Here is a 26,351-nt window from a genome sequence, read left to right on the forward strand (position 1 = left end):
GGTGCCTTCAAGTCACTTTGGTTGGAGCAAGATGGTGATTTACCTTTTCTACATAAAATGAAATGATTTTTTAAACTGCATCTACAAAATGACAAATAAAGAATGTGCATCAATGCGTTCCCTGTTGAAAAAAACAGCATATGCTGGTTAGGTATAGCTTTTGATGCTGGGATGCTGGTTTTAGCTGGTTTATGCTGGTCCTTTGCTGGTTTATGCTGGTTTTACACTGACACGCCCCCAACTCGGAAATTCGGTGCTTAAAGAAAATTTCGAGTTTCCCACCCGTAATAACGATTTTGTGGTGGCGTTCATGTGCGTTCAACTCGTAAATACGATCTATCCGACATGACTTGCACTCACCATTACTGTAGACCCTCTTCGTAGATGCTCAATACGGTAATCTTCATTCTGCATTCACACAAACAGTGGTGACAGAGCACATTGCCGGTAATTTACTGATAATGTTACACTGTAAAAAATTACAGTGAATTTAACGGTAAAAATACTGTAAAAATGCAACAGTAAAAATCTGTTAAATGGTTAACGGTAAAAGGCCGTAAAATTTACAGTGAATAACCATAAACTGACATTCACAGAATTCCCTGTGTTACATTTTTTTTTTAATTTGATGTTTTTTTGTTGAAATAATCCTTTCTTCTGTTTTTTCTTGGCTGTTTTGTACATTAGGGTTTTATGTTACATGTAATGTTGTTAAATTAATTATTATGCATTATTTCAGATTCATGTGTGTTACCATGATGGTGTTTAGTGTTTGTGTGAATGACACTGTGCACCTTCTATATGATAATATTTAAAAGCTGTTTGTGATGAGCTTTGGTTCATCATTTGACTTTCTCATGACCACCTGCTTTTGGTAGTTATCAGTGTATTACAAAGGTACAAAACAGATTTCAGTACTTCAATAGGTTGGTACGTAAACATTCTATCAGTTCATGAAATTACGGTATATACCTGTAAATTTAAGTGAAAAACATAAAATGTTGCTACCGTATTTTTTATGGTAAAATTCCGGCAACCACAGCTGCAGTTTTTTTTACCGTAAATTTTACAGAATATTTTCTACAGTGTACAACTTCTCATACCAGTAAACTGCTGGAACAAATTCACCGTATTTTTGAAAAGGTCCTGTTTACACATGATCTAGAGTAATAAACAAGACTGCATGTGTGAAAGGGGCTAATGTTACCCTATAGTGCACACTACAGTGCAGTGTTCCAAAATATTAAATTCAAAAACAGAACAAAACACAGCACCCAGCCGACGCAAGCGAATACCGTGAAGATAGACAACTTTTCAGTTAGCATTCCGTGGAAATCGAACCCATGACCTTAGCGTTGCGACCATGCGCTGCTGTTTGCAACACTAACGAAGTTTTTACCATAATGCAGAAGGTGAGAACCATCTCTTTTAACTTTAAAAAGGTCGTTTTATTGTCACTTTACGGTCTGAAGCTACTCTATTTGCATCCTAATCTGCCAGCGGAGGTTTATGTGCTTCTTTCTTAATCTGCCAAGATAATAAATGACTTCAAATGGAAAAAGCCACAGACACATTTCATCCAATCTGTCTGGGCGCTCACACTCTTTGACACACGCGCGCGCGAACACTCACAGGAGAGAGAGAAGAGAGAGAGAGAGAGAGAGAGAGAGAGAGAGAGAGAGAGAGAGAGAGAGGTTTGGGCATTCCCTCACATTCCACTTGACAGATCTGCGCGGTGAAGCTGCTGCTCCTGTAGAGAGTGGAAGAAAGACATTTCTCCTCAGCGCTTGAGGAGGATTCATCTCGAGAACACAATGCAGGTGAGGAATCGATCATATCACCTTTATACCTAACGGCTGTCTTTTTTTAAAATAGAAAAACACGATGTGGCATCAAGCGGCAAGTAAGAATCACATGCGATGGAATTAGTTATTACTAATAAATTAGAAAAATGATATTCTAAATTTGTTGCATTTATAGTCATTATGGTTTCTGACACAATCATTTGCTGTATAGGAGACTGAGTTGATAGTTATGTAATTCACTCGAACTGTAGATCGCTTGTCCTCAGAGCGCCTGAGGTCGCGGTGTCAGTCATCGCGTTCGTGTAAGTTGTATCGTATAATGTGTATTATTATGTATAATATATCATTACTGTTCGGGCAATGATGATGACTGACTCTCCACCGCACTCGTAGACCTCTACAGAATGGAGACGCGAATAGAGTCACGCTTTAAAGCCGCTGAGTGCCCCTGCAATTTAGTCTAATTCTCACGGGTGAAAAATCTCTTCAAATGGAAAGACGTGTTCTTTTAGTGAAGTAGAAAAAACACAGGGAGTTAGAGGAATAAAAAGTTGCAGAAACATACGACTAGGTCGAGTGAGGTCTCGTTAAATTAGAGAGCATTGCGCGGGAGCCTCTGTAGATAAGAGGCTTATTCCCAGATTTTATTTGTTTCCCCCTTTTTTCTTGATTTCCTGTCCTCTTGGTTTGGGGAATCTAAGCACAACTAATGTTTTGAGCATTCTAGGACACTGAAATCTAGTTTGTTTATCTTTTCATGATTGAGGTGATCTGCAGATTTTGCTTTGGACCTCAAGGATTATCTAATATGATGAACGGGTGGCTTCATGCTGTTGACTCATGTTTGTGAGTCAGAGGGTTTCAAGCTGATGAGTTTTGAACCTTGTGGTGTATGATGGCTTCTGGCTGAGAGAATCCTTCTCACTCGCCGCATGAAAGGTTTGACATTTAAACGGTTCAATCATTTGTTTATGTCAGCTTTGAAATAATTGTGTGGATTAAATCCTGTTATACTCTGGGGAGCAGTCCGGTGCGCTTCCCGAGAGCTTTGATGGAACATGTAAAAACTAGATTTGTCACTGTTTTCTGATGATAATGAGTGTTTGCTTTCCTGATGTTTTTAAACAACTGATTTATTTCTGAACAGCACAGAAATGGCAAAACATTAATGCATTAATTGTGAGTCATCAGGTAGTTTTTAATCATTTTCTAAATAATGGCATTACTCCTTTATTTTTTTTTTTTTGTCATGTCAGATTTCTTTAATTCTTCACTGACTTGAGAGTTCCCAGCACACATACGTTTACAAGATGTTGGTTAAAGATCACTTGATCTGGATAGCATCTGCTGTGTCAACCCAGTCAAACATCTGACAGATGTTTGTAAGATGTCAGTTTTACATTAATTCTAAATCATAAACATCTTAAAGACATCTAATAGATGTGTATTTGACATCTGATAGGAAACGTCCTATAGACGTATTGCAGATGAGCAAACACTCTAAAAATACGTCTTGCAGATGTCAAATAGACGTCTCTGTGATGTATGTGTGCTATCAGTGTTTAGACAAAAATGAAATTTATGTAAGTATTCATGTCGTTCCAAAACTGTATGACTTTATTTCTTCTTTGCAGTGCCATTTCTACCCAGATAGCACACGTAAGTCTGCAAGATGTGTGTATCTGCTGTGTACAAACATCTGAAAGATGTCAGTTTTACATACATTCTAAATCATAAACATCTTAAAGTCATCTAATGAACGTCTATTTGACATCTGATAGAAAACGTCCAATAGATGTATTGCCGATTACTAAACACTCTAAAAAGTACGTCTTGTAGATGTAAATGCAGATGTCTCCGTGATGTGCATGTGCTATCAGTGTAAACGTTTTAGCACACGTACATCGCAGAGACATCTATATGATGTCTGCATTTACATCTCCAAGTTGTATTTTTTAGAGTGTTTGATCATCTGCAATACGTCTCTTGGACGGTTCCTATCAGATGTCAAAAAGATATTTAGAAAATATCTTTAAAATGTTTATGAATTAGAATGTATGCAAAACTTACATCTTAAAGACGTCTATCAGAAGTTTGTACACAGCAGGTGCTTTCCAGATAAAGCGATCTTTAACTTAAATCTTGCAGATGTACGTGTGCTATCTGTATATATAACAACTGCCCAGATAGCACACGTACGTCTGCAATATGTCTGTTAAAGGTGGCTTGACCTGGAAAGCATCTGCTGTATTCAAACGTCCGACAGACATCTTTAAGATGTTAGTTTTACATACAGTGCACAAACAGTCTAAAAAATACGTTTTGCAGATGTAAATGCAGATGTCAAAGATGTCTCTGTGACGTATGTGTGCTTTTACCCAGATAGCACATGTACTTCTGTAAGATGTCTGTTAAAGATTGCTTGCTCTGGAAAGCATTTACTGTGTACAAACATCAGACATTCGTCTGTGAGATGTTAGTTTTACATACATTCTAAAACATAAACATCTTAAAGACATCTAATGAATATCTATTTGGCATCTAATAGGAAACGTCCTATAGACATATTGCAGATGCACAAACAGTCTAAAAATACGTCTTGCAGATGTAAACGCAGATGTCAAACAGACGTCTCCATGATGTACGTGTGCTATCAGGAACCCTAGGTGGTGGTAGAATTTGCGGTCCGAAGTTGTCTGACATTTCCCCTCACTGGTGCACACTCAGGTGACCGCCTGCCTAGAAACAACCCTGCTTCTTTAGAGGGGAAAAAAAAAAGATGGTTTAACGAATGGTCATGCTGCTGTTTTACATACAACATAATCATATAATGCACAAAAAAAAAAAAAAAAAAAAGGTCAAAGGCCAAATGCAGCAACCAACTCTGAAAAATGGCTTTGTTTTATTAAATTTTGATTGATTTGATATAAACAGGTTGTTTTCTCTGAATCTGAACAGTTGTCAAAACCCATCTAACACAGCACCAATCATAGTCTAAAACAGGGAAACAAGCCACAAAGGATTGCTAAGGCATTTATGGGAAAAAAATAATATCTTTTTCCGTAAATCCTTTTTTTTTTTTTCTTTTTTTACATTTTTTACTCCCTGAGTTTAAAAATGTATAAATAAGTGTAAATGTAAAAATTTAATAATTATAAATAAAATAAATAAATAAATATATACATACATACATACATACATAATAAATAGATTCACAGTAAATAAAAAAAAAAAAAAAAAAAAACTACTACTACTACTGTGAGTGGGAGGCAAAAACATAATAATGTAATGTAATATAAACTAAATATTTGAAACGTATAATTACACATATATAATAAAATTTTTCACTGTATAAATTGACTCTATATACATGAAAATATACGCAGTAGCTACATTTTAAACTTTAGGATGAGCGTCCCTTACACCAGGATGATCACATTTAGGTTTCAGTGTCATCTAAATGATTGAAAATCTTTGGTCTGAGAGACATAATTTTGGTCATAACTCTTTTTGCCTTGACAGCGTAGCTCTCTAATCTAATTTGCGGTTGCATATGTTCAGACCTGCTGGTTTGACAGCAATTTGACATAATGACAACAACCATTGTGACACCAGTTATGAATATTTTAATTTTTATGCGAACGGTTCCTTTAGGCTTTTGTGAGGGAAGGATTCTTGAGATTGTTTTTGTCTTTTCTCTATCATGGCTATGTTTTCATATCAGTATTAATAATCAAACTCTCTTTCATTTACTGTACATCCATAGATTTCATGGATGTTAGGGCCATGCTGACCTCAGTCACTGGCATATGGAAACCAAACACCATTCTTCAGCCATTCACACCAAATCAATTGGTATAGATTAGGTTCTTTCATTAAGGGTAATTCAATGTCCCCTCACAAACACAAGCGCACAGTAGCCTGGTCTCAATAGGGTCCAGGTGAGTGAGAAGCTGAATAATAAATAATTTGGGGTGGTGTGTAATCCAAACTACTGCCTAAGTGAAAGGGGAAGGAAATGCCCGGACAGGGGGAACAGAATAACACAGCGGCGCTGTGAACCGGAGCTGGCGCTGCCGGCACCGACAGGGCTCATTTATCCTCTGATGAGCATGATTGAAAGTGTTCGGTGTGAGTTCAGTACTTTTCCCTCTGTTTACAAGCAAGCACATGTGGTCACGAGGTAGAAACAGCGAGAAAGATTGTTTCGGTGCTGTTTGAGAATCATGAATCGGTAGAGCCACGTTGTAGTCCTTTGATTAAACTGCAAGGGAACTTTCTTTTGGCCCACTTCACCCGTAACTGAATTGGCTGGCTGCAGTGCGCTGTTTGGCCTCGCTTCTCTGAGTTTTAATCAGTCTGTGGTTCTGAATTTTAAGTCGGCGTAAGCCTAGAACCTGGAACAGTGATACACGCCACCCTGAATTAAACAAGAAACATAAATTGGAAGAATGTAGACGGAATACTAAACGTTGTATCAGCGAGAGCAGTATAGGCCGGAGGGCCTCATGAATTAAAGCTGATGTGTTTGGTGAATGAGAAAGTGAGATACAGTATCTCATAGTGAAGATGCAACACACCATTAATTGATATTAATGATGATATAATATGCTTATTTCACACCCAGAACATGCATATGGCAAATAAATACAGTAGATGCTTAATAATTGACCAAATTAATACAACTACATTATAAAATGCTTCTTTCCTAGCCCAGATGGTGGCATAAACATGGCACAAGGCCTGGGGATGTATGACTGAAGCTTTATCAGCCATGTGTCTCTAATTATGATAAATATGCTACTGTAGTTGGATCAAACAAGCGAATGTCTCATATTTTATCAAGTTAAAGCAAAATCTCCGTCGTCTGTAGTGTTTTAAAGTAGTAGGACCGAGCTGCCGGCTGTTAGCAGTAGATGAGAAATGGTGCGTGTTCTCCATTGACTCTAACCTGTCCCTGTAGACCCATTATCAACAGACCTGAGCGTACAGCTGGGCAGAGACAGCAAGCCAAAAGCATTATTGAAACAGGTTTTTTAGAGCGCCATTCAATAAACACCGTCCCTCAGAGAGACACCGTTTGCCTTGCATCAAACATGTATGGAGTTCAAAGCGATGTACACATTTTATGTCAGGCATGTATATGTAGATATTCTGCATGCATGTAAATATGCATGCTCTGATATATTTGTGATCAAATATGAATGGCATTAGGGGTGCACTGATATTAAAATTCTGTGTGATATTAATAACTAAAGCCGATAATTATCTGTCTATCCATCTGTCCATTAATCCATCCATCTTATATAAACCATATATGATATACACTAATATTTGGTCTAAATAACAACATTAACATTACATTAAAACACTAAAAACAAAAGCTAAATCAGTGAAAAAGGCGAAAAGCTTCCTGCGGTTTTCTATCAAAATAAAAGTTTGAACATCTGAAAATGAAGCAGTTAAGACTGCGATAAATATTAGAACTGTAATTTGGGATGCACAGTATTATCAGACCGATATTGGAATCGTCCGATAGTGGCTTTAAAATATCGCCATCGGTCCGATATGCAAAATTATGTCGATATGTCTTTCCAGTACAAGAATAACTCACATGTGCTCAGCGTGTGCTAGCAATTAGATCATGTCAGTAGTGTGGCTCATTCTTGAAGCAAAGTTTTGCCTGAATGCTGATTAGTTTCACTGTTTTGTGTCGCTGCACTTGGTACAGTAATAGCACGTCCCGTGGCAGCAGCGGTCCTAATGCGTGTTTGGTAAGGAGTTTTAATTCCGTAGGGGGGGCGCTGTTGCCCTACTTCTAATAAAATAAAAGTAAAATACAAAAAAAAAAAAAAAAAAAAAAAACATTTAGACTAATTTCTGATTAAATAAAGCAGCAACTGATGTTGATAAAATCATGAGCATGTTTTGATTTAAAGGTCAGAAGCTATAGTTTACATGAATAAAAAAACTCACAAACACACTTGTAAATTAAATAATTTTATATATACTCATTTATTAATTATGTGTAATATGTTACATTTTTTAAACAAACAATGAGCTCTAAAAGATTTTGTACAACTCTTTTGCTTTAGATCATCTACAAATGTTAAATCTTACAATAAAATGTTAAGGTTACCACTGCATTTTGATTGATATACAGTAGTCAACTTTTGAAGTGGATCAAAAAAAAGTTAATCAAAGTCGTCCCAAGACAAGAATGTGCATTGTTTTAGTTTTAGGACAACTTTGATGAAAGGTTTTGATCCACTTCAAATGTTGACTACTGTATATATCGTCTATTTATAGTTCTATATAGTTTCAAAGCTTCAATGTACTGTCATTATAAAGGAACTTCATTATTGTTTCTTTAATTCTAACAAATAAGTTCTTGTATAAAAATAACCAAAATTAAAAATAATTTGCTTATAATTTCCACACATGAGTATATAAGGAAGTATACTGGTATCAACATTGGCTATCGGCCAAAATGAGATGAAAAATATAGGCAGATCGGATATGGGCAAAAATATAATATTGTGCATCCCTAATTGTAATGTAAAAATAATTTTTTTATAATATACATTATTTTGACCAATTTTACTGACATTAACATTCTTTTTTTTATTGTACAGTGAAATATTACAATGATAATTCTTTTTTTATTATTTAATAATAATGTTATTAATATTATTAATATTATTATTATTATTATTAAATATAAAAATAGTACTTATTATTATTATTATTATTATTAAATATAAAAATAGTACTACACAATTTATGGAGAAATGTAATTGAATTTTTTTTTTTTAATAACAGTTGTGATTTAAAAAGAGATTTTAAAATTCAGGTTTGCTGCTTATTTGTAGGGCTTTTTTGGCCAACTTAGCTATAAAATAACACACTAGTAACTCTATATTTCAATATTATTAGCATTAATTATATATAATAATAAATTAATTAATTATTAAGTCACATATGTAGTCGCTGTCACAGTTGTGTGGGAACGAAACGAACTAAGGCGTAATATGACAAAAAGTTTTTAATAACCCCACAAAGGGTACATCCAGACAGGTAAGGCAGGGGAACACACACCAACATAACATTAAGGTCCAACGACAAACAATGAACAGAATCCAACTTATAAAGGACTGCTAATGATACAAAGACAGGTGTGGGTGATTAACCAATAATGACTTAACAAGGAACGGAACAGGAAAGACCATATATGGACACGAGGGAGAAACCAACAAAACAGTCCAACGGGGGTGTGAACAAAGGGCAAAACCAACACAAACAGTCCAAGGGGTCTGACAGTCGCTCTCTCACTAATTCCTATAAATGTAATCTTTACTGTGCTACTTTATCTGTATCTGATTTAGAACAAGCAATCTTTGAGAAATATAACAAATATAACAACCCAAAGACAAAAGAACTGATAAAAATGAGATGTTACAGCAGCAATAGCCATGTGGGGAGTGCTGTGTCATATGCCATAGCATTGCACAAGGTGTTCAGGCTTATTTGTTCATTAATGACATCATCAGCAACCAGTTGACTTTCATCCCATAAATGGCGACTTTGAAAAATCTGAAATCATTCAACCCCCTAGCAAGGACAGCGTCAAAATAGTCTATGCGACATCAGTAGTTCAACCGTAATTTTATGAAACTACAAGTATACTTTTCATGTGCAAAGCAAACAAAAATATCAACTTTATTCTACAATTTCTTTTCTTCTGTGTCAGACTTTCACGATGAGAGTATGCATGTGGTGCTAGCGATGCAGGAGCCGGGGTTCTGAAGTAGAATGTCCATCTCTCTTAGTTCACTGTCTGTATATTCTGGTTCAAATAAGTACGTTTGGGCAAAAACCTCGGGCACGTTTACTGTGTACAGTGTGCGTCTTCCTCTGCTTGTAAACAAGGCGCAAGTCGTTATTTAAATTTTCTTTGTGCAAAAAGTATTCTCATAGCTCCATAACATTACAGTTGAACCATTGATGTCACATGGACTATATTAATGATGTCCTTACTACCTTGAACATGTTGCGATTCTGTCTATGCAGGGTCGGAAAGCTCCCGATATCCCTCATATCACTCTTGGTCTCCCTTTACTTTGAGTGTTATGATGGCAAATGTTATCTAGCCTACATGTACTGTAAAACTACAAAAAATATATACATATTTAAATATCCAATAATGGCCAATATAATAAATAATAATTAAAATCTAATACCAGGCCTTAAATCCATTTAGTACTGATGTATTGTGGCTCTCTAAAGACATTGAATGGAAAATGCTGGAGGACTATATGCATGCACAAATAGATGAATTCGCTTGGAGCTATTTGTGCATACAAACAAGGTACACTGGCCAGAACAATTGCTTTCACTGCCCCCCACTGTTCCCTGCAGCGACACACACTCATTCACACACTCACACACACACTGTAATAAATAGATGTGCTCCCCTAGCAGACCTGCCACCCTACCCAGACATGCATATGGAGCTGCCGTCCACCCACTCACAGATGCACCAGCTCCATAAAGCAGAGAAGCATGCGCTCTCTCCTTTTCCTCACAGAGACACGCAGCCACAAATAGCATCACGGCACCTTAACGCACTGAGGCTACGCGTCACCCCTCCTGCTGACTATCAAGGGTTACTGTAGACACGCTAGTCCACTATTACAAGAGCGGAGGAACGTCAAGACGGATCCGCTCTGAAAAGGTCATTACTCCCTTTGTGTGGAATCACGGACGAGGCGTTTCGCCGGAGGCAGGGGCACGGCGAGGCATCCGAATGTTTGAATTTCATGAAAGAGGAGAGGAGGCTTTGAAATCAATCCCTTTTCTTGTCCCTTCGTCCCCATCTGTGTGTCTCTAAAGCTTCACCTTGGGAACAGCAGAGTCTGTTTTCTCTGTTTTCCGGCCAACTTTTCAATCAGCCTCTCATTTAGGCCGACAAAACAATGCCAGACATCTCACAATCCAATCAATCAGCGATCAGTTAGGATCAGGTCTTCTGAGATTCCACGTCCACCATCAGGATTTAGAGGCTTTCGGTGTCGATTAATTTCGTCTAATCCTAAAGGATGGAGACAGAGTGAAATAGGCTTGCGCTATAGTAGAGCGAATGTTTCGTAAGGGGATTTCACAGGTTGATAAAGCCATTTGGAATCCAAAATGCAGTCATTATTGTTTCTGGGAATTCTGGGAAACTCATTCTACCTATAAGTGCTTTTCTCTTGAAGATTTTGCTATTTCGTTTTTAATCTCTGAAAGGAGATTTTCTTTATCTAGTTATAGAGGTTGGGCGGTCCTGAGCCGGGATGATTGATGGAGCAGCGTGCTTTTGGTAGATCAGAGGGATTATATAAGAGACGGGATGTAACAAGGCAACACTCACATTCTGCTTTTGATATTTAGAGAAACACTGTGTCGCTCTCATGTGGTAACAGATCCCGGGTACAGAGAGAACCAGTCAGATAGAGGAACCGGGGAAATGATGTACAGAAAAGGAGACAAGAGGCTGTTTTTAGGAAAAGCAATAGAGAAGCTAGTGGAGAGGAGCGAGGACGGGAAGATGGAGAGATATGGTATCTGACATCAGGCGTGGGAGGACAGGAAGCGAGTATGGGAAGGGAGAGATTGACAGCAAAAGATATTGAGCGGGAAAGGCAGATGGAGTTGGAGCAGGTATCAGGAGGAATAAAGGAAAGGGAAATAGATCGCAGAAGATGGAGAGATTATGTGTTGCTCTCAGCTGTATTTTGCGAGTGTGAGTTTGAAGATGAGCGTAGTGTATCATTTACAGTACAGAAACTGACGGCAGGCATCGAGGAGCAGCAGGTGTGTGAGCTGATTGCGGGATCTTTCTTTCGTCTGTCTCTGTCTCAGGGGAGAATGTGCATAGGGTGGTCGCAGCTAAAAATAAACTCCTGCATGTCTCTGGGACTCATTCTGGAGCTTAAGGGCCCATCATTGAAAGCTGCAACAAGTCAGGATGCCAGTCAGAGCGAATGGTGATGGACTGATTTATCAGGCAGGCCAGTTTGTAGCTAATTTGGGGAAAAACTTGGCTGATGCTCATGCCAACTCATGTTGAATTAATACCAATCCTCAATGTCTGGGAATTAATATTTTAGACAACCAATAAACAACCTTGAGAAGCTGAAGAAATGTATCTAGGGCTACAAATAGATTCATGGATTCAATATAAATAATTTGTACTTCAAATACATAATTTTTGGGATTCAATAATATTTAAATTCTCTTCAGTAATGCTATTATTTAGTCCAACAGCATTGAGACTTTTACTTTTTGTAGTAGTGGAGATTTTTTTGTGAAAACTTTCTGCAAGTTACATTGTTACACCAATAGATGGCAGCATGTGACTTAATGAGTGAGTTAGTAAATTGATTCATTCAAGATATTCATTCAAAATCACTGAATGATTCAGAAACAAATGTTTTATGAGTGAGTCATTGAATTATTCACTCAAGTGATTTGTTCAAAAACGCTGAATCATTCAGAAATGAAACAAGTGTTTGTAGTAATGATTTTTTTGTGAATCTTTCTGCGAGTAACATTGTTATAGGTGGCAACATGTGACAGTCTTAATAAGTGAATCAGTAAAGTGATTCATTCAAGAGATTTGTTCAAAAACACTGAATCATTCAGAAATTAAGCAAGTTTTGTAGTAGTCGAGATTTCTTAGTGAATCTTTCTGCAAGTTACATTGTTACGCCAATAGGTGGCAACATGTGACAGTCTTAATAAGTGAATCAGTAAAGTGATTCATTCAAGAGATTCATTCAAAAATGCTAAATCATTCAGGAACGTAACAAGTGTTTTATGAGTGAGTCATTGAATTATTCACTCAAGTGATTTGCTCAAAAACACTGAATCATTCAGAAATTAAACAAGTTTTGTAGTGGAGATTTCTTAGTGAATCTTTCTGCAAGTTACATTGTTACGCCAATAGGTGGCAAAATGTAACTTAATGAGTGAGTCAGTAAATTGATTCATTCACAATATTTATTCACAACCACTGAATGATTCAGGAATGAAACAGATGTTTTATGAGTGGGTCATTGAATCATTCACTCAAGTGATTTGTTCAAAAACGCTAACTCATTCAGAAATCAAACAAGTGTTTGTAGTAGTGTTTTTTTTTGTGTATCTTTCTGCAAGTTACATTGTTACACCAGTAGATGGCAACATGTGACAGTCTTAATGAGTGAATCAGTAAAGTAATTCATTCAAGATATTCATTCACAAACACTAAATCATTCAGGAATGAAACAAATGTTTATGAGTGAGTCATTAAATCATTTACTCAAGTGATTTGTTCAGAAACACTGAATCATTCAGCAATGAAACAAGTGTTTGTAGTAGTGGAGGTTTTTTTAGTGAATTTTTCTGCAAGTTACATTGTTACACCAATAGATGGCAACATGTGACAATCCTAATGAGTGAGACAGTGAAGTGATTCATTCAAGAGATTTGTTCAAAACCGCTGAATCATTCAGGAATGTAACAAGTGTTTTATGAGTGAGTCATTGAATTATTCACTCAAGTGATTTGTTCAAAAACGCTAAATCATTCACAAATGAAACAAGTTTTGTAGTAGTGGAGATTTCTTAGTGAATCTTTCTGCAAGTTACATTGTTACGCCAATAGGTGGCAATGTGATTTAATGAGTGAGTCAGTAAATTGATTTATTCACAATATTTATTCAAAACCACTTTATTATTTAGGAATGAAACAGATGTTTTATGAGTGGGTCACTGAATCATTCACTGAAGTGATTTGTTCAAAAACGCTAACTCATTCAGAAATGAAACAAGTGTTTTATGAAAGAGTAATTGAATCATTCACTCAAGTGATTCATTCTAAAACTTAGAATCATTTAGATCAATATACTGATTGATTGGATATGTGCTGTGAAAGTTCTGAACTATTTTTGATTTTGAAGTAAAGGTAACAAGCAATATTATGTCTAAAATGTAAGCCATATTAACTTCTTGTTTTTTAACGTGTTAAAGTAAGATACCTAGTGCTTTTTTGTTGCCATGTCTACGTATTATAAGCATTTTTGGGCTTGTTGTTAGGGCTTGGCTCATAAAATTATCTATTTTATAAAGTTAATATGCAGCAGGTGCGGGTCAGATTTATTTTGGTATATTATGGGTTTTGTTCTTGAGCATTGTTTTTTCTAGCAAGATCTGGCAACATGAATAAGTTAAGGCTCATTCCTCTTTCCCTATGATTTTCTTGTACCGCACATACAAAAGAAAGACACATCTCTGATACACATAAAAAGACACCATAAACAACTAGTTGTTTGGTGTGAATCCACACTGCATAGAATTTTGTGAATGCGGTTTTCACTACGTGTAAATTACTGAACTGTGTGTGCACAAAACAAGATTAAGCACTAAAAGGATAATTGATTAATAACAAACTGGTCTGTATGTAATTTTATCATTCGATCACTTATATCCTTAAAAATGGTAAGCAAGCTCTTATATAACATTTTGAGTAATTGTTGTTGTTTAGTTGCCTGCACGTTTATGTGGAGGGTGGTGAATATATCATGCTTGATCTGAAGAAGCACTTACTGTATATCACAGAGCCCTTGACTTGTACTGAATAATTGATTCATCTAACAACATCCCTTCCTCACTTTCTCTCTCCCTCACTCTCTCTCAGTGTTTAAGGTGGAAGTCATAACAGCTCTTTGAAGACCGAAGCCTTTGGGCTTGTCTTGAGTCAAAGGGACTGTGGTGCGTTAAGGCGGAACATAAAAGCCGACCTCATCTTATGAGATACAGCACACTGACTGGTAAAGCCTGGCAGGGTAGAGCTATCTCTTTATCATCCCCCCCACTCCACGGTTCTTTGTCCTCCTCTGTCCATCTTTAGTTTTTGCATTACAAAAACAAACAAACTGTCACATGCTTATATTAGGACTGGCATTTCCTCTCAAGGACATGGTTAAGGAGACCAGATTATCATGACCTTTACTTCCACATGCTCAAGCATCAAGTTCGCCATGCATGATTGCATTTGATGTTACATCTTACAGTAATGTCATCTGAAGGCCAACAGTGACCACCCACTTATTCATCTAGCCATCAACGTGTACTGTTTAATATAGTATAGGTAGTGTAATGGCCTGTTCTCTTTTCCATTTTTGTCCCAGTGTGAACATAGGCTAGATGTGTTTTGACCATTAAGCGCACATTTTGCAGTGTCTTGCACATGACATAGCCTCCTAAAATACAGCAGTCCAGTCAAAAGAAGGCCGCATTTAAACAAGACATGATCATGTTATCAGGCCATATGAAGTGGTGATATAAGTGTCGTTTACTTCCTTTTTTATTAGTCTTCCCATTAAAGCCATTAAACTGTTCATTCAGACTGATTCGCAAATGCAGAACATGCACAAACATGAATCAATCACATATTTCGAATATAAAGCGCTTGGATTTATTTTGGTTATGAATAAACAGATGTTTTATGATTGAGTCATTGAATCATTCACACAAGTAATGCTGTCTCTGGTCGTCTAGTATGTGTGGGTTCATGAATTAGGGAGGCGTGGCTTTGGACGGCGATTTGCCATGAGGGTGGGACGTTCGCTTTCAGTGCTATCAGGCTAAAGTTAACATTTTCCAAGATCCACTATTGCACCTTTAAATAATTCATTTAAGCGATTTGTTCAAAAACACTGAATCATTCAGAAATTTTTTTTATGAGAAAAAATTAATCATTCACTCAAGTGATTCATTTAAAAATGCTGACTGATTGGATATGTGCTGTGAAAGTCCTGAACTATTTCTGATTTAAAGGTAACAAGCAATATTATGTCTAAAATGAAAGCCATGTTAATTTTTTTTAATTGTGTTAAAAGTAAGCGACAGAGTGCTCGTTTTAACCATTTCCAAAACAAAGATTCACATACAATGTACTCACCCCCTTGTCATCCAAATGTTCATGTCTTTCTTTCTTTCTTCATTCAGCATTCAGCATTTTTCTCCATATAATGGATTGGTATGGTGCCCCGATTTTGAACTTCCAAAGGGCAGTTTAAATGCGGCTTCAAACGATCCCAAATGCAGTTGTAAACTATCCCAGCTGAGGAAGAAGGGTCTTATCTAGCGAAACGATTGGTTATTTTCATTAAAAAAATACAATTTAATTACTTTTCAATCTCAAACACTTGTCTTGCCTTTCTCTCCCTGAACTCTGTCATTTCAAAATCATCCTACATTGCTGCAGAAATACTGACCCGGTCTTTGCAAAGTGAACATGCAAAGAAGATCAAACACCCTTAACAAAAAATGTAAAACAGCGAAATAGGACGATTTCGAAGTTGAAGGAGAACATGAGATGGGAGATTTTCAACATACCCTAACTGTCATGAACCAGATAAAAACAGTCCAGGAAGAGTAAGACAAGACATGTGTTTGGCATTAAAAAGTATATAAATTATATTATTTTTATTAAAATAACCGATCATTTCGCTAGATAAGACCCTTCTTCCTCGGTTTGGATCATATACAACCACATTTGGGATCATTTGAAGCCGCATTTGAACTGCACTTTGGAAGTTCAAAATCGGGGCACCATACCAGTCCATTATATGGAGAAAAATGCTGAAATGTTTTCCTCAAAACACATAATTTCTTTACGACTGAAGAAAGAAAGACATGAACATCTTGGATGACGAGGGGGTGAGTACATTATATGTGAATCTTTGTTTTGGAAGTGGACTTGTTCTTGTGCAGTTTTTTCTAGTAAGATCTGGCAACATGAAGAAGCCAAGGCTGATACCTCTTTCCCTTTGATTTTCTTGCACCGTGCATACAGAAGAAAAACACATCTTTAACATAAAGATGTCATAAACAATTAGTTGTTGAGTTCTATTCTGCACACACTGCATAGAATTTTGTAAATGCAGTTTTTACTTCCTAAGTTAATTTGTCTAGAATGCGGTTGTCACTCCTGGAAATGACTGAACTGTGTGTGTACAGAACAAAATTAAGCACTGAAAGGTCAAATGACAACCAAATTTAGCTGCAGTGTGTACATGGTCTCTCAGTGCTTCATGATAGTGGGTGGGCATTTCTATGGTAACAGTAACTTGTCTGATTGTTGGAGATCTTTTTAGAATTATGGGTAATGTAGTTTTTCCACTAGGAAATTGGATATTAAATGTGGTAAAAAATAAATAAAACTCAAAAAAACTCAAAGACTCACTGTACATCCATCTGGAAATGTTTAGATACATTATGCTTATAACTCAATTTCTCTTTGAAGAACTTACTTCTATACAGCAATGTTGGACTAAAAAATACTGATTATAAAGATGTTATAATTGATTATATCATCAAAGAAAGGAAAAGGAAAACTCTCACATGCTGTTTGACTTAGCTGTCGTTTTGCTCATGTAAGCAGACTCATGGGCAGAGAGCGTTATGCATGTTTGATGGTGTTTTAATGGAGCACACGGTCTTCCAGTGGGTCCTCCTTCCGAGCACACGTGTGGCTCCACTCTCATTAATTATGCAGATTTACCCAGCATTTAATCTATATGTGATCAATACTAAACACAGGTTATAACAAGAGGTTAAAGAGCACTGTCTTGTGTTTTGTTCAGAATAGCATACTGTACTGCTTTTATTATTTTTGCAGTGTGCACAGTATGCTAATGTTTTGTTTGCTTACAATACCCTAAAGAGCTTATACATTAGCAAAAATATGAAGTAAACAACGGTATTTGACAATGTCATGCGCTTGACTTCACCTTCCATTTGAATCAGAATTATCAACCATGCATAATGCATTCGTAATGCATTCACATTCTATTTTTAAAAAATACTAGGCTGTACTGTATATGCTGCACGGTATTCAGTATCCTATTCTAAACATAACATACCGACGTTTCTATGTTTGTGGTAGATATTGTTTTCTACATTTACATTTTACCTGAGGTATTCCCTTTGAATCAAACCCTTGACCTTGGTGTTGCTATAGCTATGCTTCACTGTTTGAGCTACGGTAACACTGTTTATAAATGTGCTTGTGTGTTTGTGTGTGGGATTGTGAGAGAACTGAGGTTGTTCAGTTCATGTTTTTAAATGGTGACTGTGTACCTGATCTAACACAGGGATCTTCCCTTTCCTCTGAATAAAAGAGTCTCCCTCAGGCTTTAATTATACAATCCTGCCTCTGTCTGCTTCTCTGGCATTAAATGCTAAACAAGGACATGCTTTGTGTATCTGTAAGTATATGAAATGAAGGAGTGACTGGAATATCTGTAGTTGATGAGTAAAAGTATAAAGGATGAATACATTTTTATGTTTTCAGAAAAAGAGAGAGGGGTGAGATGAGGTGTGCAACTTGCAGCTATGATGGTAGGATGTTGTGGGTGGTTCCCAGCACAGTGCTATTAGTGTTGCTTTGTTTATGAACAAATCAGAGCTCTTGAATGAATCTTTTAAGGGAATGTTTTGTTTTTATGCACATGCACTGACTCTGTACTGACTCATGTTTTTAGTTCATTGTAGTGAGAGCAAATAACATTTGAGTGAAAAAGCACTGAACAAATATGCCATCAAAAATGCAAAAAAAATATGTCACTATAACTGAACGATTTGACATCTTGACATCTTGTTCAAGAACAGATTATGTTGATCATGAACCAGCTGAACTAGGTTTCCCAAAGAATCTTTTTTTTTCTTAGTGTAAAGAATGTTTTATAATCTAAAGAATATTTTTGATTATACAGCAGGTCTTTCTGGTCCTCAAATCTGATTGGCTGAGAGGAGTGCAATATTCTAGTGATAACAGAACTCCAACCGTTTCACCGTTTGTATTACTCCACTTGCGGTACTTCTCACAGCGAGTGTCATGGCAGACACCAAAATCTACAAATACTGTTTTTGTATCACGGAATGTAGTTTGAAGAGTTTTTTTAGGAGAAAATGTTCTTGCTTAGACTTCCAATTTGCGTTTTGTTAATAAAGATAACGTCTATTGGAAAATTTGCTTCAATGTTTTTCGGTGATGTGAGCTCCAGGGCGTCAGCGGCCTTTCAGGGCTCATGAACCCGCCGAGAGCAGCCTTACCTCGCCCAGATCTTCTGGAATTTGCCACTGACTCTGATGTTTTTATAGTGGTTAAACATAACGCCGGTTTCACACTGCACGCGTAAGCAGGACGTAAGCAGAGCAGAAGCAGCACGCAGCCATTTTTCTTTCACACCGGCAGCGTTTGCAGCGCGCACCTGAACCGAACTGAAAATTACTTACCATCTACACCAAGAGATACTGCAATGCCTCCCATGCTTTTTCCTTCGCCTGCAAGTCTTTATACAGCAAATGTTGAGGATCATAAATGACTGTATGTTTCTCAACTTCTACGATGAGACGAGTGTGGTCCATGATGGTCTTCTTGGCAGTTGCACTCTGAAAACCCGCCTGTGACACGTGCGTTTGTTTACAAGTGTCATCATGATATCAGCATGACACCTGTTCTTATGGGAACATGTAGTTGTAATAATAAATATAGGCTATTTATATAGACTAATATAATAATTACAATTAATCAGTAACGTAAAAAAAAAACAGTATAAATTAATTAAACTTGTTTTGGAAAATTCGGGAAAAAAAAATATTTTTTATCTTGTTAATTACAAAATACTGTGTTTACAACACGGTAGATATCATCAATATACTTTTTGGGGTAAAACTGCTACTTTTTCCTGTGTATTTTGGCCATAATCAATACATTACCACTGAAAGCGAGCGTAAGCGGCGCAGCAAAAATAGACTCGGGGCCGAAACGATCGCTGCACTGACGCTTCTGCTCTGCTCCTGCTACACGCTGCCGTGCCGCCACTGCGGGCGGTGTGAATGCTCTCATTCGTTAACATGGGCGCCGAAAAAAAAATACGCGCTGCTTACGTCCTGCTTACGCGTGCAGTGTGAAACCGGCGTAAGATATAATTGATTTTGGACAAATCTAACAGGCAGTCTTTGGTCTCATTAATCTATTATTTGTTCCAGAGCAAATAGTTTTGGCTAAGGGCAAAATCTCATCAAGTTAACTTTAATGCTGTATATCAGAGTGCTGCCTTAGTACTTTTGACTGAATTAACTAGAAACTTTTATGATGGCTGTTGCTGTTGTTTATTAAATATTATTATTCAATAAATAATATTTTATGTAAATAATAGTAGTATTTAATAATATTTTTGTAGTATTGAGGGAACGGTGTGTGTTTGTGATGGTGATTTTAGTTACATTATTCCACCATGAGATGGTGACTGTTAGAAGAGACAGTTTTCAGTCAGCAGTAAAGACTTTCATATGGAAAGAGACTGAAACAGGGTTGTAAACAAGGAAGCTATTTTTACTTTCAACAGCATTTTGTAAGTCACAGCCAACAAATGTACTGAGCAGGCTGTCATTGAAAATCACCCTTAATAGATGAAAGGATAGCACAACAAATATATCGCTTTCCTTAGCGGACATTCAAACTAATGTTTTATTGTAAATATGACACCAGATAAAGGTAATCACACTCGCTTAGACCATCTCTCTCATAATACTCTACATAATACAGTGAGCTTTTAATACACTAATGCAATAAGCTTTTCGATGAAGCAACTTAACAGTCCTTTGTTACTCGTTCTAAAATGACCTTGACACAGAGGCTTGGGCTCAGCTGTTAAACTGTCAAACTGAGATCTGAGTATGTGGTGGAAGAAAGTAGTTCTGCACAAAAGAGAGATTTTAAAGAAACTCCATTGTTGTTTCTTATGTATTTACACACTTGTGGCGTCAAACTGTTGAATAACACAATATCACACATAATTGTGTGATATGGCTGTATATGGGCACGCCGTGATTACCTACAGCTGAATCACAGTCGTGCCGTTATACAGCCATATCGCACAGCTATATCTTTTCAGCACTGGTTAGTTCTCACCATAGTTTTGAAAAATGCTGCAAAAGTGGGCATGGTGCGCTGCGGAGCGGAGGGGGAAGAGGGGAGAGAGTCAACTTCGGGTTCAGACAGTTTCATTTCGCTCCCATTGAGTTAACAAAACAAATAAATGCACAGGCATTTGCACTCTGCATCAAAAATATTTGAACGTGCTGTTGCACCTCTATTAATTTTTAAGGCTTATTTTGCAGCATTTATAATCCTTTTGATAGGTTGCGTTAAGGAGTTGTAAAAATCGCTATTACACTAACCTTATGAATGAATCGCATTTGTGCCGAACTCTACTTACAAAGCAAACAAAAACAAACAGTCTCCTTCGATCCATTAACGTTTCTCTTAGTTATTGTACGCAATCTCACAGTCTGAAGCGTCTGTCATAGCAAATCAACACGTGCTGTCGTGAATAGTTAGACAAAGCGTCTTCTCATAGGATAAGAACGCACAGCCTCATGAATAATTATGAGACACCGACGTGTCATCGATGTACTATAGTCCATTGCCACGTCACAAACTGTGACGTCAGCACAATGTAGATTTTAAACCCGAAAGATGAAAATAGAGCAAAAAAAGCTCAAAATTAACTTGTTTTCTACAACAATTAAAATTAATGGATGCTAACATTGTCATATATGATGTGCAACACAAACACCTTTACTTAAATCTCAGAAAATGTAGTCTGGGGTTTCATGAACCTTTAAAGGTTCTTTATTGAACCATAGATGCCAATAAAGAATCTTTATTTTTAAGAATGTACTTCATTGTTATTTGTAGAAAAAATGCTTATGGTGCTTATGCTCCTTTATATCAATCTTTCTATAAATGTACTATGAGGTTGTGTTCTGTGGTCGCCTCCCTTCATGAGTTTTTTTTTTTTTTCTCACTTGGTTCTCCATTTTTGTCACATAAGAAGTAAGAATGAACAAATAAAAAAAAACATGAAATGGCTGCTAAACTGATCTCAAAAACAAGGTGAATATTCTCAAATAAAGGCACAGGAGAGGACTAAAGCACATTGTAAGCTTCACACATTGGCTTTCTGTTTACTTTAGTCTGCCTTAAATTAGCTTTTTAATGAATTTGTGAGTTTATTTTCTTCCTCCACCTGTGTCATTGAGTCTTTTTTGCTCACTGTTGCTCTTTCTTTCTCATTCCTCTCCCCTGCTCTCTCTCTCTCTTTCAGTGTCTCTTTCTTTCTCTCCCTCCCCGATGAAATGCACAGAAATAGCTATGCAAATTTCCCCCCCTTCTAAAATGGTTTCATATCATCTCTATATCTTCCAATAACCCTCCATTCTCGCCGTCATTTCCCCCCTCATCTGTTTTCTTCACTCCTCTGCTCTGTCTTCCCTTTCTTTTTATTGTATTTCTGGGCTCATTATGCTAATTGGCGTCAGTGTATCTAAGAACAAAATCCAGTGGTGGATTTTTTCCCCTTATTTTACTCTATATCTGTTATGCTGCTTAAGCTCTCTCTCTCTCTCTCTCTCTCTCTCTCTCTCTCTCTCTCTCTTTCTCTCACTCTCACTCTATCTCTTCTTTTCTATTTATATCTCAGCATGGTGGGAGTGTTTGGTCAGAACGTTTACACTACTCTATTTGCCTCCCTCCTTTCTCTGTATTTCTCATCCTTCGTTCCTGTCCCTTATGAAAAACAAACGTGAATCTTCCTCTCCTGCTTCTTTCATCTCATCACCTCATTTGCACAGGGGTGTATTCTGCATTTTGTCCATTTCTGGTGGTCGACAGCGCCCTCAAATGCTTTTAGCTCAATAATTGGTGTGGAAGTAAAGCTTGCATGTATTTGTGTGCAAACATGTACCCATATGCATGCCTGTGCTTGACAGCGTGACTCTGTGTGTGAACTGAATTGTGTGTGCGTGTGCGTGGGGAGATGAAGAGCCAGTCAGACAGCATTGGGTCAATTAGAGGGATCGAGAGAGATTATCATTGGCAAGTAGTATTACGATTATCCCACGACTGAGGCATCATGGGATGGTTTGGGGGAAAATGAACTGAGCGAATGGAGCTACTGAAAGCTCTGAATGGCCCACACATCTTTCATGCGTTCGCTTCTCTTGACAATTTATCTCCTGTCAAATTCAAATGAACTTTATTGGCATGACTGTGTAGTTGCAAAATGTTGCCAAAGCATAATAATAAACATTACTAGGCACTGACCAGACAGCATTTTGAATATTCCCAAATACATTCACAGTGATTTTAATGCACACTATTTTGATTATTAGGTTTCCCAAAGACTGTCATCAGACTTGTTTGATCCTACATTATAAGAGCATTAAGATAAGTTTATTTCCATGAATCAGTCTGGTTCAAAGCTTTGACTCATTTGCATCATCACTTGTTCATGGAAGTCTCCAAGTGGCATATTTTCATTCATTAAAATGTTTTAGTAAATATAAATATTGTTTTTATAAATGTTGTTTATTTATTATTATATTAGTGAATTTAAAATAAAATGATGAAAATAATCTGTCAAAGTCAGAAACTAAAAAAATACCATTTTTACAGGTTTGATTCCTAGACACAATCGTGGATATTTGAAAAAAAAAGAAAAAGAAAAAAGACAGTTTCTGGTATTACGACTTTTTATCTCACAATTTTGAATTTTTTCTTGCAATTGTAAGTTTTTTTCTCAGAATCGTGTGATACAAACTCACAAATCTGACTTTTTTTCTTAGAATTGCGTGGTATAAATTTACAATTGTGAGTTATAAAGTCAGAAAAAACTTGCAATAAACTCGCAATTCTGACTTTTTTTCTAGCAATTCAAACTTTTTTCTCAGGGAAACTTTTTTTTCTGAGGGAAAAAAAGCAATTGCAACTTATATCTTGCAATTCTGACTTCATAAGTCGCAGTTGCGAGTTTATATCACACAATTCTGAGAAAAAGCTCGAAAAAAAAATTCTAAATTGCAAGATATAAACTCGCAATTGCAAGAAAAAAGTCAGAATTGTGAGTTTATTTGCAAGGAATTCTGACTTTATAACTCAGAATTGCGAGATATACAGCTGACTCAGAACCACTCAAAAGTTTACATACACCTTTCAGAATTTGCAAAATGTTAATTATTTTACCAAAGACAGATCATACAAAATGCATGTTATTTTTTATTTAGTACTGACCTGAATAAGATAATTCACATAAAAGACGTTTACATATAGTCCACAAGAGAAAATAATAGCTGAATATATAGAAATGACCCCATTCAAAAGTTTAATGATTCTTAATAATGTGTTGTTACCTGAATGATCCACAGCTGTTTTTTTTTTTTTTGTTTTTTTTGTGATAGTTGTTCATGAGTCCCTTGTTTGTCCTAAATGGTTAAACTCTAAATAATTGCTGTTCTTTAATAAAATCCTTCAGGTTCCAGTCCCACAGATTTTTTGGTGTTTCAGCATTTTTGTTTATTTGAACCCTTTCCAACAATGACTGTATGATTTTGAGATCCATCTTTTCACACTAAGGACAACTGAAGGACTCATATGGAACATCTACAGAAGGTTCAAACGCTCACTGATGCTTTAAAAGGAAACACAATGCATTAAGAGCTGGGAGGGTGTAAAAGATCAGGGTAAATTTAACTTATTTTGTCCTCTGGGAAATGCAGTATCTTCTGAAGGGCAGTGCTAATTGAAAAAAAATATGATATTTAGGCAAAATAAGAAAAATGTACACATCTACATTCTGTTCAAAAGTTTTCAACCCCTGGCTCTTAATGCATAATTTTTCCTTCTGGAGCATCAGAGAGTGTTTGAACCTTCTGTAATAGTTGTATAGGAGTCCCTCAGTTGTCCCCAGTGTGAAAAGATGGAAACCTCAAAATCATACAGTCATTGTTGGAAAGGGTTCAAATATGATCCCTCTTATTTGACCTTTTGACCTCGATTGTATAATATAATATTTAAATTGTAATATTAACCTCCAATATTACTGTTTTGATCAAATAAATGCAGCCTTATATGACCCCAAACTTTTGAATGTACACGATGTTCAAAAATTGAAAATATTGATATAGAGGTGTTATAGTTGTATCAACCAGCTATAGCACAAAAATGCGAATAAATGACAAAAAGATATTTAAGAAAGTTGACACGTTTGCATGCTGTCTGTTAGATTGGCCTTCTCACCAGATGGGAAAGGTCTGAATCGTATTATGCGTTAATTTAGCAGAACAAATATGATGCAAATGTGTCTCTTTATTCTAATTCAAAGTCATTCTAATACCTAATTTGCCGGCTTTATCAGAAACCCAGTCATTTATCCGGGCGACACTTTTAATTCAGTCTTCTTAGACTTTATGTGGCGAGAGCAGCGGCTCTTCCATTTTTAATTTAGCCGATTACGCTCACTGTCAGGATTGAACGGCCCCCCTTTTCTAGCTTCTCACCGCAGCGGCTGACTGATGTGTCATTTTCTTTGACAGTCCCTCTCTCACCTGGTATTTAGCTCCGCTTCTAGCGATTGTGTTTCGACCCGGCTCATGCTGCTCAGCATTTACAGCGTGGCCTAAACCAACCTCTTCCTGAGAGCCAAATCAATGTCTGTGTTTATCTCTATAAAAGCCCTCTCAGGATGATGACGGGCTTCTTTGTGAGTTTATGAAGAGCGAGGCGGCTCTCCAACCTCTACCTGCCATGCTTTTGTATGTGCATGTAAAAGAGGCTTTTGTCCTACCGTTTCCTGCTCTCGCGCTCTCTGCCGATCTTTTATTGATGGGGTTTTTATAGAGTAAGAGTCTGAATAATTGAGTGCCGTAAGACGAATGAGCGGCGCTCTGCTGTGCAAGAACGAGGTGAAGTACAGTACGTGTCGGGGGATTCCTTTAGTAAACAAGACCCGTCCTGGATTAAAACGTGATGGTGACAGCCGTTTCAATGTGAGGTAGTCACCAGAGGCAGGGGTTAAATTGAGCTGGAATAATCCGGAACCACTATCCCCACCAAATTATAATTATTGGCATTTCGTTTATCCATGCCATACAGTATGTCTTTGCTCTAGTTCAGGTTTTGTTGGTACGACTACAGGTGAAATAACTCACTGGAGCTTTGAAATGCCACATTTTCCCATTCAGTTACTTAAATGTTCATATTTCTCCTCACTTGCTCTCTTCTTCACCTAACAAAGGTCATCCTGGGATAAAACAGTGTGTTCAGTATTATATGGTCCAATTACAGGCTCTTCCAGTCACTATTCTGCCATAAGAAATATTCTTTAGTGGTGACTGTGTCAGTGGTGCACATTGCTGTTTAATTCAGTTTGCTCTGCCATGTAGTGAATATACTCAAAGATTTTTTATGATTTTGAAAGTTTCTTATATTTTCCCAAAGGCTGCATTTATTTGATTAAAAAAATAATAATATTGTGAAATACCTTTGCAATAACTGTTTTCTATTTGAATATATTTTGCACATTTATATATACATTTTACATGTATATATGCATTTATTCATGCAATGACAAAACTGAATTTTTTAGCATCATTTCTCCAGTCTTCAGTG

At 36.8% G+C, this 26,351-nt stretch overlaps 1 protein-coding gene across 1 annotated transcript in view; it reads left to right on the forward strand.

The window, feature by feature from the left end:
* The first annotated feature begins 1,699 nt into the window (after window positions 1-1,699).
* The window catches only part of kcnip3a (Kv channel interacting protein 3a, calsenilin), an 80,599-nt gene continuing 55,947 nt past the window's right edge, over window positions 1,700-26,351 (forward strand). Inside the window, exon 1 of the mRNA XM_051117535.1 lies at window positions 1,700-1,820. Within this exon, the coding sequence (XP_050973492.1) occupies window positions 1,815-1,820 (6 nt within the window). The 5' untranslated portion in view covers window positions 1,700-1,814. The remainder of the gene's footprint in view (window positions 1,821-26,351) is intronic.

Source organism: Labeo rohita, chromosome 8 (genome assembly GCF_022985175.1).
Source record: "Labeo rohita strain BAU-BD-2019 chromosome 8, IGBB_LRoh.1.0, whole genome shotgun sequence".
Classification (NCBI taxonomy): Eukaryota; Metazoa; Chordata; class Actinopteri; order Cypriniformes; family Cyprinidae; genus Labeo; species Labeo rohita.